A 15,904-nucleotide genomic window follows, 5' to 3' on the forward strand; every position below is an offset into this window, starting at 1 on the left:
TGGATTTGGGGTCTCCTCGTGCGGAAGCAGCTGGTGCTGGGTGGAGAGGTGCCCGGTGGGCGGCAGTAGGGGGGTCGGGTGGGTTTATATTTATAAAAATAAGAATCAAATCGATGTGGGGGAGAGGTGATGGTGGCGCTGGCCCTGGCCTGGGTCTCCGGTGGTGCTGGCGAAGAGCAGAGCTTGGTTTTTTAGTGGGAAAGTACTTCATGCTTCCTAATGTTTCTCGAAGTACGCCGTTTATTTTGGGTTTCTCCCAGAAGAGCCAGCGCCGGGGCGCAGCTCTCGCTCGCACGGGGCTGAGTTGCCTCCCGGTAGGCGGGCACCGTCCCTCCGCTCCTTCTAGTGCTTCGTTAGCTAACGAGGAAGCGAGGGACTGAGGCAAGCGGCTCCTGCAGCCGTTGTTTCCAGGGGGGGGTGGGTTGAAGGAGAGAGATTCCCGTGGGCTGGGAAAGGCCTCACAGGGGGGATAAACCCCGCCCTTGTGCCGTGGGGGGCTGGCCCCTCCGCCTGCAGGCGGGAGCCTCTGAATGCCGAATTTCCCCCGTGCCTGGCGTGGCGATGCGCTCAGGGCAGTGAAAACGAGGGAAAACGGTCACCGGTCGCGGTTCTGTTCCTTGGCCTCCCGAGAGCGCGGGGGAGCCCTCAGCGCGGCCGCGACTCGAGGTCTCGTCACTGTTCCCCTCCGCCGGGCAGCGAAAAACCTGGGAGTGATGTGAGTATTGAATATTTTTTCTTTTAAACTGGGAAATGGAAAGCATGAAGAGCCATAGTGTTGTCGCTTGAAAACAAGCGATGCGCCTGCTGCCTCGGAACGCTGCTGGGCGAGCCGGAGCGCCCCAAAAAGGCATCCCTGGAGCGGGGGGCTCCTCACCACCCGAAAGGCGTTTCACTAGGCGGGCTGCGCGCCTGCTCGCCTCCACGGCCATTTCCCACCTCCCTCCCCAGCGTGGGACACCCCGTGTGGGTATTTTGGGAAGTTTCCTCCCCTGTGGCTGCTCCACGTCCTGGGAATCGCCGGCGTTTTGCTCGACTCGGGGTTTTCCAGCAGGAAACGAGCGTGGAGTCGGGAGGCTGCCTGCCCCTTCTTGCAGCCCGGGGATCCTGAAGATGATTAAATCTGTGGTTTGGTGCCGCTGCGGAGCCGGATGGATTGAAGACGAGGTGGAAAAGAAGCTTCTAGACCTGCATGGCTTTTTTTTTAGCGGCTGCTTTGCACCTTTTTGGTGTGAGAAGACAAGCGCCTGCTTTCCCGGGCTGCAGGAGAAGCATGAATCCGCCGTCTCTGGCAGGATGGTTCCCTCTGCCGCCGTGTTTGTGGGAAGCGCTTGGCTCCGCCGTGTTTACCAACAGCGTGGGAGGAAAATGAAAAATAAACACCCGCGACCACAAAAATTGCCAGAACAAATGGGGGATGAAGCAGTGCCCGGCCCTGGCTGGCAGAGGTGGTGGGAAGGGGGGGGTCAGCAGCATGGCGGCGCCTGCCCCGCGCTCATTAGGCTTCGTCCCGAGCGCAAGAAGAAAGCGTTAATTGTTCTGGATGCTTCCCAGCCGCGCGGGGTGTCTGCGGTCGCCTCGAAATCGGTTTGATTCCTGAGGAATGTCCTCTGTGCCATGGTGTTTGCCAGAAGATGAAGCGGAGGAGGAAACGCTGCAGGTGAGCGTCGCAGGAGCCGTAATATTCCCTGGCATTAAAAAAGGAGCATCCACCCTTCCGGCACCTTCCAAGCGTAGACGGCGAGCACCAGCCTGGTGAACTTCTCCCTGCCAAGCCCAGGACTTTTGCAGATTTATCTCCAGGTTGGCTCATGGCTCCGTTTGTCCGGCAGGCGCTGGAGTGCCGCCAGCCGTGCTTTGGCCCCGCATCATCCTCTTGCCCACGCTGCCGCATTTGCGGCCCCCGGTGACGGTTCCTCTTGGCTCTTGCAGCTGCGCTGTGTGCCGGAGCGTGAAGCCCAGGCGTGGATTTGCTTTCCCAGGTGGTGGTGGGTGCCCACCTGCCCCACGCTGGCGGCACACACGCGTTTCTCCCCGCCTCGCTGCTCTGGAAGCCGCCAGTGGGAACGCCGTGTCCTTATTTTACATCAAATCGAATTTCTGTCACCAGCAAATGGATCTTCCCAGCCAGCTCGGGCAGCGGACGGGGGTTCAATGTCCCTCAGAAGCGTGTTGGAGCGGGATGGGGGTGATGCCGCAGGTTGCTCTGCGCGGTTGGAGCCGACAGCCCGGCGTTAACCAGGTGCCACGTTCACCACAACCATCTGTGGTCTTAAACCTCGCCACGCTTCTGCTTTTCCGCATATTTTGAAGTCAAAATAATTTCTGTTGCTGCAGTTTGGGGGGCTGCTCTTAATTAATATGACGGAGGCATCGCCCAGACGCAGCTCCTCTCCCTGTTTTTCCCTCTGCCCGGTGTTACTTTGTGCCGTGAGCAGAGTACGGCGTCGGCTCTCATTAATCTCCACGCCGTCGATGTCCCTCAGAGAGTCGCCAGCACCTCCCAGTTTAACACCAGCAGCAAACTGGGGTGGTAACTCGCCTCCAGATCATCCGTGGGGATGTGGGGCAGGAGTGGGACCAGCCAGACACGCCTCAGCTCAGCCGTGACCTGCTCGTAATTATCATCGCAACGAGACCCGCGCCCCGGCAGAATCCCCCCATGATGCCTTCGTCAGACCTCAGATTTAATGAGCTTCCCCTTTCCAGTGACGTCACCCCGCGGCTGCGTTCCATTCTGAGTTTATTTTTAATTCCTTCGCTCCGGATTGCGCTCGCGGTTGCAGAAGTGCGATTCCCCGCAGTGGGAGCAACACTTTGGGTGGAATTGATCCCATTTTGGCACTGGAGGGTGGATTCAGCCCCCCCTGTGCCCCGGCCTCTGGGCTGTAACCACCGACCCGCTTCCAGCCCCCAGACCGGGATGGGCGTCGGATTTGAGCAGCCATTCTGTGCGCTGCGTCTGAATTCACCAGGGATTTCAATTTCTTGGGGAGGAGCAATGATTTTCCCACGCAGATCCATGCTTTTCCACAGAAATCCATGCTTTTCTGCAGAAATCGACGCTTGTCCACGCTAATGCCATGCTTTTCCGCAGAAATCGACGCTTGTTCCACGCAAATCGACGCTTTTCTGCAGAAATCGCCCGTTCAACGTGAACGAGCTGCTGGTCTGTTCTGGTGCCGGATTTCGCCGCTTCCCTGCCCACTCCCAACAGGATCTTTTGGCTTCTCTGGCATCTCCGGCGTCGCGTTTGCCAGGAGTGAGCGCGGGGCGACTTGAAATCGATTCCCACGTTGGTGCCAAAAATAAACAAACCGCTGCCAGACCCGGCGTAAGCCGCTTCGGCTGGAAAGACAAACGGAGGAGCGCGTTCCATGTGTGCTGCGGGGAATCCCGGGAATATCCAGCGCTCCCAGGAGTATCCAGCGCTCTGGATGGATTTGGCAGCGGGGTTCGCTGTTCCCGGCGATGCGGCGTGCGGGAGGCCAGGCTTGCCGCCGTGCTGGTGAGCCAGGGCTTCACGCCGGTGCCGTGCCTAACCCTAATTCCCTTTTCTGCACCCGGTTCGGGGGGCTTTTCCAGGAGCTGCGGCAGCTCCAGCTGAGACGAGCCTTCCGGTGCCAGGACCCGCTGCCCGCTGCGAAGATGTCGACTCCGGATCCTCCGATGGGGGGGACGCCACGGCCGGGGCCATCGCCAGGACCAGGGGCCATCCCCGGGGGCCATGCTGGGCCCCTCTCCCGGCCCCTCCCCCGGCTCCGCACACAGTATGATGGGACCCAGCCCCGGGCCACCCCCCGCCGGGCACCCGCTGCCACCCCAGGGGCCGGGGGGCTACGCTCAGGACAACATGCATCAGATGCACAAGGTGAGGGGGCTCCCACCGGGAAAGGTGCTTTGAGCGGGTTAATTTTCCCATTTCTTTATTTTTTTGGCTGTTCACGCATCGCATTTCCCTTGGGGGGGGGGGGGATGTCAGTTCCTAAACACAGAGGGTGAAACGTCTCGTAAAGGCTTTTCCCGTTGGGAATATGGAGCTCAGGGAAAACAACCCTCTCTCCTCCCTCTCCGTTTCTTCCATCGCACCATTTCGGTGTTTTTTATTTTTTAATTTTATTTCCAACCCCCTCTTTTTCCTCCGTTTTTTCCTCCATTTTTTCAACCCGTAGTTTTTTTCCACCTGGCTTCAGCATCATCAGCTGAAACACCCAGGGGTTTTTTGGGGAAAAAGCCAAAGGAGAAAAGCGTTTCTCCCATTTCAAGTGTCTTTTAACATCCCTTCGCGCTTATTCCCCCTCCCTGCCGGTTGGTTTCGAGCCGCTGGAGCGCGGCTGGTGTTCGGTGTGTGATTTTTTGGGAAATTCGCTGTTCTCCTGCAGCCCATGGACTCCATGCATGAGAAGGGAATAACCGACGATCCGCGCTACGGCCAGATGAAAGGGATGGGGATGCGGCCCGGCGGGCACGCAGGAATGGGTCCCTCCTCCGAGCCCCATGGATCAGCACTCTCAAGGTGGGTTTCCCGAAGGAAAATCCGTCCTGTTATCCCGGGGATCGGGCTGGGGCTCCCGGTAGTCCGGGAAAACAAGCAGGGAATCGCGGGAAAAGGCCAGGCTGTGAGAAGGACCATCCCTCCCGTGTTCTGGGATCTGTGCCGAGATCAGGATCCGTGTGGGCGCGCAGCCCGCTGGCCCCCAGGGATTGTGCTTTAACCCCGGGTTTTTGGGAATCCACTGGCCGCCAGCGGCTGTGCTTGTTTTAAATCCTCAGCTTTGAGAAGCCACTGGCCCCCAGGGGCTGTATTTGTTTTAAATCCTCAATTTGAGGAAACCACCAGCCCCCAGGGCTGTGCTTGCTTTAAGCCCCGGATTTTGGGGAATCCACTGGCCCCCAGGGACTTGCTTTAACCCCTGGATTTGGGGAATTTACTGGCCCCCAGGGGCTGTATTTGTTTTAAATCCTCAATCTGGGGAAGCCACCGGCCCCCAGGGCTGTGCTTGCTTTAACCCTGGAATTTTGGGAATCCATTGGCCCCCAGGGGCTGTACTGGTTTTAAAGCCTCAATCTGGGGAATCCACTGGCCCCCAGGGGCTGTGCTTGCTTTAACCCCTGGGTTTTCGGAATCCACTGGGCCCCCAGGGATTGTGCTTGTTTTAAATCCTCAATTTTGGGGAATCCACTGGCCCCCAGGGGCTGTGCTTGCTTTAACCCCTGGATTTGGGAATCCATTGGCCCCCAGGGGCTGTGCTTGCTTTAACCCCTGGATTTTGGGAATCCACTGGCTCCCAGGGGCTGTGCTTGTTTTAAATCCTCAATTTGGGGAATCCAGTGCCCCTCCCCCCAGGGGCTGTTCTTTCACCCCTTGATTTTGGGAAGGATGTAGCACTCCAGGGTTTTCCAGGTTTGCAGCGGGCGCAGGCTCCACCGGGGAGGAGACGTTTTCTGCCGTTTTCTATCATTTTCCTTCTGCCTGGAGCGCCGCTCCTGCCCCGCTCCCACCTGATGAGCTCCCTCCCTCAGGTTACCCCTCCCCGCTCGGCGGCTCCGAGCACGCCTCGAGCCTCGGTACCGGGCCAACGGGCCATCCTCCGGCCCTCAGATGTCCTCGGGCCCCGGCGGCGTCCCCTTGGATGGCAGCGACCCCCAAGCGCTGGGGGCAGCAGAACCGGGGCCCGACGCCGTTTAACCAGAACCAGCTGCACCAGCTGCGCGCGCAGATCATGGCCTACAAGATGCTGGCGCGGGGGCAGCCGCTCCCCGAGCACCTTCAGATGGCGGTGCAGGGCAAGCGCCCCATGCCCGGAATGCAGCAGCAAATGCCGACGCTACCTCCGCCCTCCGTGTCCGGGACGGGAGCAGTGCAAGGAGCAGTGCAAGGGGCCTGGACCCCGGACCTACACCTCCCAACTACAACAGACCTCACGGTGAGACCCTCCGCTGCCCCAGGGGTCCGGGGGAGCTGTGGGGTGGGACCTTGGGGGTTGGGGAGCTGTGGGGTGGGGACCCTGGGGGATGGGGAGCCCTGGGGTGGGACCTTGGGGGTTGGGGAGCCCTGGGGTGGGACCTTGGGGGTTGGGGAGCCGTGGGGTGGGACCTTGGGGGTTGGGGAGCCCTGGGGTGGGACCTTGGGGGATGGGGAGCCGTGGGGTGGGACCTTGGGGGTTGGGGAGCCCTGGGGTGGGACCTTGGGGGTTGGGGAGCCGTGGGGTGGGACCTTGGGGGTTGGGGAGCCCTGGGGTGGGACCTTGGGGGATGGGGAGCCGTGGGGTGGGACCTTGGGGGTTGGGGAGCCGTGGGGTGGGACCTTGGGGTTGGGGAGCCGTGGGGTGGGACCTTGGGGGTTGGGGAGCCCTGGGGTGGGACCTTGGGGGGATGGGGGAGCCCTGGGGTGGGACCTTGGGGGATGGGGAGCCCTGGGGTGGGACCTTGGGGGATGGGGAGCCCTGGGGTGGGGACCTTGGGGGGATGGGGAGCCCTGGGGTGGGACCTTGGGGGATGGGGAGCCCTGGGGTGGGACCTTGGGGGATGGGGAGCCCTGGGGTGGGACCTTGGGGGATGGGGAGCCATGAGGTGGGACCTTGGGGGATGGGGAGCCATGAGGTGGGACCTTGGGGGATGGGGAGCCCATGAGGTGGGACCTTGGGGGATGGGGAGCCATGAGGTGGGACCTTGGGGGATGGGGAGCCATGAGATGGGGCAGGATGGGACCTTGGGGGATGGGGAGCCCTGGGGTGGGACCTTGGGGGTTGGGGAGCCGTGGGGTGGGTTGGGATGGGGACCCTTAGGGATCGTCTCGGTCCAACCCCTGCCACCACACCGGGGTGCTCAGAGCCCGACTTGACCTTGAACGCTGCCGGGGATGGGGCGTCCGCAGCTGCGCCAGGCAGCCGGCACAGAGAATAATTTCCTTCCCGATATCTCACCTAAATTCCCCCCTTTTTTAGCTTAAAACCATTCCCCCTTGGCCTGTCGCTGCAGGCCCTGCTAAAAAGCTTCTCCCCGCTTTTCTCAGAGCCCCCTTGAAGTCTGTATTTACACAGGGGGGACATAATTACATCCTTAATTAATATTTAAGTATATAAGGTGCTATAAGGTCTCCCCAGAGCCTTCTCCAGGCTGACCCAGCCCCAAATCCCTCAGCCTGGCCTCATGGGAGACACGCTCCAGCCCTCAGATCAGCTTCATTTTACCCCACTCTGGCACGGTTTGACCCCCAGTGTCCCCCCTGGTGTCCCCCCAGTGTTCCCCCATTTGGTTTTTCCGTTGCCAGCCCTCGCAGCCCGCCTGACTGCCGGCCGTTACCGTGCCGGCAGCTGGGGCCGGAGCTTCATCCCACCCAGCTGCTGTTGGAGCGAGGCAGGGAGATTCCTCCGGGCGCTTCGGGGTGCACCCAGGGGGGATGCACCTTTGGGGTCCCGATTCATCCCACTGGGAAGGGCTGATTCATCCCACTGGGGGCACGCCGGGGGGGGTTCAGTGCCCGCAAAAAGATGTCTAACCCGGGGGGATAAACTTTGCTGCTGGTAGATGTGTACAAAGATCAACGTCTTAATGTGTTGGTTTTCTTCTTTTCTCTTTTGTTTTTTCCCCGTTTTTCCCCTTATTCTTCTGCAGGTATAGGGAGGGCCCAACATGCCCCCCTCCCGGCCCCTCAGGAGTTCCCCCAGGAATGCCCGGGCAGCCCCCCGGCGGCCCCCCCAAGCCCTGGCCGGAAGGTGAGAACCACCTTAACCCCCGACACGTGCCCGTGAGCTCGTTAAGGGCCGGCATTAATGAAGCGATGTGCTGGGGTGGGAGGGGGGGCGGACAGCCCACCGCCTCTGCGGTGGAAGGAACTGGGAGATTCCGGGGTAAAATCCTGTAAATGGGTGACCGAGCTCCTGGAGGAGCGGGGTTAATCCGCGCGTTCTTCCGCCCCGCTCGGAGCTTTGTTGGTTTGTCTGGGAAAGACGGAAGCGCTGGGTTTATTTGCTGTGAAATTTATGGAGAGAGAGGCGGCGATTTCGGTGAGGGGGACGCGGCTGAGCCATGCCAGAGCCAGGCTTCGCCATACCCCGACCACAGGGAGAGAACTTGGGTTTGTTTTTTTTTTTGTTCCCGTCTGTTTTCCTGACCATTTTCTTTTTCCACAGGGACCCATGGCGAATGCTGCAGCCCCCACTAGCACACCTCAGAAACTGATTCCTCCCCAGCCCACCGGCCGGCCCTCGCCAGCCCCGCCGGCGGTGCCACCGGCGGCGTCGCCCGTTATGCCGCCGCAGAGACGCAGTCCCCGGGGCAGCCGGCCCAGCCGGCCCCCATGGTGCAGCTCCACCAGAAGCAGAACCGGATCACGCCCATCCAGAAACCCAGAGGGCTCGATCCGGTGGAAATCCTGCAGGAGAGGGAGTACAGGTAGGGGCGCCACGGTGGCTCGCTCCTCGCTCGGGGCGTTTATCCCCCTGAGCCGTGCCCTAACGATTCCCCGGCTCGTTTATTAACGATTCCCCGGCTCGTTTATTAACGATTCCCCGGCTCGTTTATTAACAAGTGGCACGCGGAGAGCAGGGTGGGCATGCGTTTTCCTTGGGGCTTCTCGAGCCGCCCCCCGCCATCGCGTCCCTCCTGTTTCCCAGGATTGTCGCCGCGGCAGTTTATGACCGCGGTGTGCCTGCCTGCCGCAGGGGAGCACCTCTGCTGCGCCAGTTAATTAAAATAATTAAAACTGGGTGCCGAGAGCCTCTGAGGTGACAGAGCAGGGCCGTACCCCATCGCCTCGGGTCCGGGGAGAGGGGGGAAAGCGGATTCATGGTGCCGGTCCCCTTCCCTGAAATCCCATCTCCTTCCTCCGCAGGCTGCAAGCTCGCATCGCTCACAGGATCCAAGAGCTGGAAAACCTTCCCGGCTCCCTGGCCGGCGACCCTGAGAACCAAAGCTACCATTGAACTTAAAGCACTGCGGCTGCTTAATTTCCAGCGCCAGGTAAGGAAACGCACCACGGAAAACGCAGCTTCTTACCCGGCCGGGCGCGGGAGCCGCAGCCGGCACCCACCTCGCGCCACCGCGGAATCAATTCCCCTTTTCCTAACGGGAATCTCTCCAAAAGCTGCGTCAGGAAGTGGTGGTGTGCATGCGGCGGGACACGGCCTTGGAGACGGCCCTCAACGCCAAGGCGTACAAGCGCAGCAAGCGGCAGTCGCTGCGCGAGGCTCGCATCACCGAGAAGCTGGAGAAGCAGCAGAAGATCGAGCAGGAACGCAAACGCAGGCAGAAGCACCAGGTCAGCGGGGACGCGCCGAAAGTGCCCGCCGAGGGGCGCGCCGGGAGGAGCGGGGCTGGGCATTTCCAGGGAATTCCCTGGGTTTTAGGGTCTGGGTGATGGTGGTTTGGGCTAATGATGGTTGTAGGTCCCTTCCAACCGCGATATTTTATTATAGATACAATAATATGATGCTATAATGCGTCTTTCCAATGGCGATATTTTATTATAGATGGAATAATATAATACTATAAAGTGTCCATCTAGCTGCGATATTTTGTTATAGATACAGTAATATGATGCGGTAATGGGCCCTTCCAACGGCGATATTTTATTATAGATATAATAATATGATGCGATAGTGGGCCCTTCCAACGGCGATATTTTATTATAGATACAATAATATGATACTATGTGTCCTTCCAGCTGCGATATTTTATTATAGATATAATAATATGATACTATGTGTCCTTCCAGCTGCGATATTTTATTATAGATATAATAATATGATGTGATAGTGGGCCCTTCCAGCTGCGATATTTTATTACCGATACAATAATACGACATTATAGTGTGTAATATAGGGGAAATCAATCTGCTTTAGCTCACGGCGTTAGGTGAAATAGTTTAGGAGAGCGCCTACGAGCACGAGTCCTGACGCTGCCCCTTGGCCGTGCCTTTCCCCCCAGGAATACCTCAACAGCATCCTCCAGCACGCTAAGGATTTCAAGGAGTACCACCGCTCCGTCACGGGCAAGATCCAAAAGCTGACCAAGGCGGTGGCTACCTACCACGCCAACACGGAGCGCGAGCAGAAGAAGGAAAACGAGAGGATTGAGAAGGAGCGGATGCGCCGTCTGATGGTGAGCAGCGGTGCGGGGAGCCGCGGGCGCGTGCGGGGCTCCGGGCTGCGCAGGGCGCTAACGGTGCGCCCTTCCCCAGGCTGAGGATGAGGAGGGGTACCGCAAGCTCATCGATCAGAAGAAGGACAAGCGCTTGGCCTACCTGCTGCAGCAGACGGACGAGTACGTAGCCAACCTGACGGAGCTGGTGCGGCAGCACAAGGCTGCGCAGGTGGCCAAGGAGAAGAAGAAGAAGAAGAAAAAGAAGGTGAGTGGGAAGCAAAGCTCCGCAGGGAGCTGGAGCAGCGCCGTGGTGGCGCGGCGTGGCCTTCGGCGCTGGCTCGCTGACGACCACCTTCCTCCTCTTGCAGAAGGCAGAGAACGTGGAAGGGCAGACGCCAGCGATCGGACCAGATGGCGAAGTAAGCCCCATAATCTGATTTCGTGCCAAGTAGGGTAGGCACAGCGTCAGCCGCATGCTGCGAGCGCCCCGTACCACCCGCCCCGCTGCACGGCCGCCGCGGATCAGCTCTGAGCCGGCGGGCGGCTAAATTGAGACTTCCCAAAATAGAAATTCCACCAGGTTGGAGCGGGAGGCATCTCTCCGCCCATCCTCGCCGCTAACCGCTTCCTGATGGGCTCTAGACCCACTGTGGGGGGTGGTTTGGGATTTGGGACGCCCCAGGGCTCGCGTTGCACGTGGGCAACACCGATCCCAACCCGAGGGATCCGTTATTCCCAGTGATGCGCTGGGATCGCCCCTGTGCCTTGAACTTGGCCTACTCAGCAGAAAGCCCCTCGTGAGTGGGAGGGTGCTATTCCACATTAATTGTTCCGCTGTGCATGAAATTTGCCCTCCGGACGCGCCTTCCTGAGATCCTTAACGCCTAGGTTGATGCTTTTTCAAAGCTAAATGTTAAATCCCGCCAGCTTTCGGGCTTTGCCCGTCCCCTGGTGATGTGGCATTTCACACCGTCGGCTGCTTCATTCCTCCCAGCGGTGGCCGCGCTGCTCCGGCAGCGGCTTCGGTCGATGTGGCTGTAAACATGAGCTGCTTTGAGGGAAAAAATTCAAAAATACTGACCCGCAGCCTGACTTTGATCCCCCAGCCGCTGGATGAGACCAGCCAAATGAGCGATCTCCCTGTCAAAGTGATCCACGTGGAGAGCGGCAAGATCCTGACCGGCACAGATGCCCCCAAGGCCGGGCAGCTGGAGGCCTGGCTGGAGATGAACCCTGGGTACGTCGCGGCACACCAGGGCTGGGGTCAGTGGTTGGGGCGCTGGTGGGGAAGCACTCGATCCGGAGCCCGATCCAGAGCCTGGAGCCCAGAGCCCCATCCTGGATCCGGAGCCCCATCCTGGGTCCGGAGCCCCATCCTGGATCCGGAGCCAAATCCTGGGTCCGGAGCCCCATCCTGGGTCCGGAGCCCGGAGCCAAATCCTGGGTCCGGAGCCCGGAGCCCCATCCTGGGTCCGGAGCCCCATCCTGGGTCCGGAGCCCGGAGCCCCATCCTGGGTCCGGAGCCCGGAGCCCCATCCTGGGTCCGGAGCCCGGAGCCCCATCCTGGGTCCGGAGCCCGGAGCCCCATCCTGGGTCCGGAGCCCGGAGCCCCATCCTGGGTCCGGAGCCCCGAGCCCCATCCTGGGTCCGGAGCCCCGAGCCCCATCCTGGGTCCGGAGCCCCATCCTGGGTCCGGAGCCCGGAGCCCCATCCTGGGTCCGGAGCCCGGAGCCCCATCCTGGGTCCGGAGCCCAGAGCCCCATCCTGGGTCCGGAGCCCAGAGCCCCATCCTGGGTCCGGAGCCCCATCCTGAGCCCAGACTTCGGGGAGCTGGAAGCAGGGGGCTGTGGATCAGGAGGGAGGGATTTCATCCGCCTCCCAAAACGGGCAGGCGTGGGCTCTTGTAGAGAGCGAGCATGAAAGCTTAGAGCTAAGCGAGGGGAAAATTCAACAAATAAGCATTTTATTTAAAAAAAAAAAAAAAAAAAAATACTGATTAAAACCCCAGAGTTTTAAAGCAAAGGGTTTCTGGAACCATGCTGATCTCATGCTGCTGGCAGCAGATTTGCGATTAAATGTTAATATTTGTGTTCAATTAGATACGAAGTCGCTCCTCGATCAGACAGTGAGGAGAGCGGGTCGGAGGAGGAGGAGGAGGTAAGGCGGGACACCACCGGCTTCCCTGCGCTTTGGCTTCTTAAATATTTATTTTTGGTGAGGATGGGAGAGCGCCCTACGCACCGCGCTACACCCGTCTCCGTGATGCCTTTTTCCTGCACGGATCCGTGTCATCTCAAATAAACGTCTCTAGAATAAAACCCACGTAAAGAAAGCAATGGGCAGCGAGGCAGCGGGCGAGCTGCGCTCGTTAGCTGCCTGGGTTTTAATTCCCAAATATTTCTCCTGTAATTTTTTTTTCCGGCAGCCGTGCTTCTGGTAGCCTCTGTCTTTTGTCAGAGCCTGGGGCGGCAGCTCCTGGGGCGGCGGGCGCTTCCCGCGGGGGTTTCGGAGCCCGTCGAGCACGGCTGAGCCGGTTTTGTGCCGTTCCCGTGGTAGCAAGGTGAGCGAGCGGCTGTGTGCTCAGGCTTTGTGTCTCCCGGCAGGAGGAGGAGGAGGAGCAGCCGGCACCGGCTCAGCCTGCCCTGCCTGTGGAGGAGAAAAAAAAAATCCCGGATCCAGACAGCGACGACGTCTCTGAAGTGGACGCCAGGCACATTATCGAGTGAGTCCTGCCTCTGACCCCGTTCCCGGGACGCGCCGGGCAGCGTTCACTCCGCTCCCCGTTTTTAAGAGCGCTTGTGCCAAAACATGACCTGATTTAGCACCTCATGGGGGAAAAACTGCCCCCCCCCCGGGGCTGGCAGGGTTCCCCGGGAGTTTCCTCCAGTGGGATCTTCTTTCTTAGCTCCGTTTTCCCCTTTTTTTCCCCCTCCCCGCTGCAGGAACGCGAAGCAAGACGTGGATGATGAATACGGCGTGTCCCAAGCGCTGGCGAGGGGCCTGCAGTCGTACTACGCCGTGGCCCACGCCGTCACCGAGCGGGTGGACAAGCAGTCCACGCTGATGGTCAACGGGGTCCTCAAGCAGTACCAGGTGAGGGGCTGGCGGGGTTTTGGCCAGTGGCACTGGGATTTGGGCTGCGCCGAAACGCTCCCAGTAGGCAGAAACGGGAGCTGGGGGCTGGTGTGGGATAATGAGCCCTGAGAGGAATAATTAACCCCTGCAACTGGCTTTAAATAATTAAACTGAGGTCGTTAATAGTGTATAGGGAGCTCATCTACATAATGCATAAGAGGAGGGGTGGGGTGGGCAGGCCGTTAGCCTGACGGATACGCGCCGCCGCCATCCGCAGCCGGATTTATTCCATCCCTCTTTTTTTTTTTTTTCCCCGGCACGGCAGATCAAAGGTTTGGAGTGGCTGGTGTCCTTGTACAACAACAACCTGAACGGCATCCTGGCCGACGAGATGGGGCTGGGCAAAACCATCCAGACCATCGCGTTAATCACATACCTCATGGAGCACAAGCGGATCAATGGCCCCTTCCTCATTATAGTACCTCTCTCGTAAGTGCCGCGGCCCCTCCCGGCCCCGCGCGGCGCAGGAACCGCGTGGCCGGCACTACCGCCGCCTCTGCGCCGCCACTGTGCGATTCCCTGTTCCACCAAGGTCAGTTTTATCATTTTTCTCCCCCTTTTTTTTTTTTTTTTTCCCTTCCCCCGGCCGCAGAACCCTGTCGAATTGGGCGTACGAGTTTGACAAGTGGGCTCCTTCCGTGGTGAAGGTCTCGTACAAGGCAAGTACCGGCGTTACCCCGCACGCGCCTGCCGGGCTCCTCTGGCCCCTTCTTTCCCCGAGATTCCTTGGCTGCCATTTGCCTTTTCCCTCACCTGCTCAACCCAACGATATTTCCGTTATCCCAAGGAAGCCGGGCTGCTTCCTGCCGCTAAATGGATAAAATCCGTGTTTATTTTTCATTCCCAAACAACTACCGTCCTTAACGAACATTCTCGCTGCCTTTCCGTAACCGGAGCGATCGTTCCACGTTGACAATAACTCCTCCCGCCACCTCTTTTCTCCCAAAAAATTTATTCCATTTAACATCCCTGTTGGAAATCTTTCCCCCAGGGCTCTCCGGCAGCAAGACGGGCGTTCGTACCTCAGCTCCGAAGCGGGAAATTCAACGTCTTGCTCACTACTTACGAATATATCATCAAAGACAAGCACATCCTGGCCAAGGTGAGTCCCGCCAGCACCTCCCCGTCCGCTCTGACTCAGAAAAAAAATCCTGCCCTCCCCTTTTTATCCGGGGAGTCTCGTCATCGCGCGGCAGGAGGCGAGGAGCTGCTGCTGCGGCGTTCCCTGCCACTTCTTATTTTTGGCTGCCCTATCCTGTGATCCAGAAAATATTTATTTATTTCCCCAAACACACACTTTGAATAAAGAATTCACAGGACAGAGGGTGTTTTATGACAACCCCCGTGAGGTCGCGGTTCCCTTCCGCCCTCGCTGAGCTGGCCGAGGGGTTTTTCGGGGCCGGCAGCTGTGCGGTGAAGAGGAAACACTGAGGTTTCCCCTGGGCTGGAAAAGCCGCGCTGTTCCAAAAGCGCCAGAGTCAAACCCTGGGCTTAATGGGCTGGATCCCACGCGGAATTCGTTCCGCAGCGCTGCTTACCGCGGCGGCGGGGCTCTGCCAGCGCCAGCAGATGCGTGGAAGCCGGCGTGCCGTCCCTCCGCACGGCATCCGACGGAGCAGTGCCCCAACTTAAAGGCGGTTTGATGCCAAAAATCTTGAGAAATCCTGGAATTCCCCAAAGCCTCCGCTGGTTCTTCAGCATCGGCGCTCTGCCTGCCTCCCCCCGCGGGAGCAGCACCCCAGGAGGGGCTGGGGCGGGTTTCCAGCATCCCGGCTGGCTTGGATCGATCCCGGCCGCCTCCGGCATCCCACCAAAGGCTGTCACCGGAGCTGGGCGATGCAGCCGCCGCCGTGCCGTGCCCACACCGCCTTCCCTCCTTCCCGCAGATCCGCTGGAAGTACATGATCGTGGACGAGGGCCACCGGATGAAGAACCACCACTGCAAGCTCACCCAGGTCCTCAACACGCACTACGTGGCCCCGCGCCGCCTGCTGCTGACGGGCACCCCGCTGCAGAACAAGCTGCCCGAGCTCTGGGCGCTGCTCAATTTCCTCCTGCCTACCATTTTCAAGAGCTGCAGCACCTTCGAGCAGTGGTTTAACGCTCCTTTTGCCATGACGGGCGAAAAGGTACGGCGGGGGGGTGGCCGCGGTGGCGTGGGTGGGGGGTCGGGGGCTGCGAGCTCGGGGTTGTAAACGCTCACAGGAATCTCTTGGGTTTCCGCTCACGAGGTGCAGGGCACCGACCTGTGAAATGTAATTGGGGGGGGGGGGGGGGGGGAATGGGTTTTACTGGGAGAGGGTGGAGCGATAATTAAGGGCTGGAAACAAGGGCGAGCGGGTCCCCCAGGCTCGGTGGGAGAAACCGGCTGGGCTCGTGCTGGCCCGGTTGCCAAACCGTGGTGCCGGTGCCATACCGGAGCTATTTGAAGTGACTCCTGGGTGTCGCAGTGGCGGAGGCTCTGCCGAGCAGGCGATGGGGGGAAGGCGGGCAACCCCCAACGTAAAAATCACCGCAGAAACCCCAAATTGCAAGAAATGACACTTTCAGAGATGCCCTCGCTCCCGGTCTCCCTGTCACGCAGCGCCACTGCGCTTTGCCGCAGCCCTGGGGATCTCGGCGCCGGTGAGGGATGCCGGAGAGCGGGAACTTCCCCGGCGTAACGGTTCCCTTCCCCGGCCACGCA

At 59.8% G+C, this 15,904-nt stretch overlaps 2 protein-coding genes across 2 annotated transcripts in view; both read left to right on the top strand.

The window, feature by feature from the left end:
• On the top strand, positions 1-7,751 carry LOC129783254 (transcription activator BRG1-like). Its single transcript, XM_055793242.1, is given in 9 exon segments — positions 1-3,705; positions 3,707-3,868; positions 4,380-4,478; positions 4,480-4,513; positions 5,521-5,561; positions 5,564-5,653; positions 5,655-5,882; positions 5,885-5,924; positions 7,615-7,751. Coding segments are annotated over 9 exon segments (1,068 nt in total). The 5' UTR covers positions 1-3,468.
• The window catches only part of LOC101911913 (transcription activator BRG1), a 20,976-nt gene continuing 12,698 nt past the window's right edge, over positions 7,627-15,904 (top strand). Inside the window, 17 exon segments of the mRNA XM_055793241.1 lie at positions 7,627-7,715; positions 8,133-8,261; positions 8,264-8,394; positions 8,834-8,900; positions 8,902-8,961; positions 9,086-9,259; positions 9,928-10,101; positions 10,181-10,348; positions 10,452-10,502; positions 11,190-11,320; positions 12,183-12,240; positions 12,687-12,805; positions 13,026-13,176; positions 13,484-13,647; positions 13,811-13,877; positions 14,210-14,320; positions 15,105-15,347. Of these exon segments, the coding sequence (XP_055649216.1) occupies positions 8,139-8,261; positions 8,264-8,394; positions 8,834-8,900; positions 8,902-8,961; positions 9,086-9,259; positions 9,928-10,101; positions 10,181-10,348; positions 10,452-10,502; positions 11,190-11,320; positions 12,183-12,240; positions 12,687-12,805; positions 13,026-13,176; positions 13,484-13,647; positions 13,811-13,877; positions 14,210-14,320; positions 15,105-15,347 (1,992 nt within the window). The 5' untranslated portion in view covers positions 7,627-7,715; positions 8,133-8,138.

This window comes from Falco peregrinus (genome assembly GCF_023634155.1).
Source record: "Falco peregrinus isolate bFalPer1 chromosome 12 unlocalized genomic scaffold, bFalPer1.pri SUPER_12_unloc_9, whole genome shotgun sequence".
Taxonomy (NCBI): Eukaryota; Metazoa; Chordata; class Aves; order Falconiformes; family Falconidae; genus Falco; species Falco peregrinus.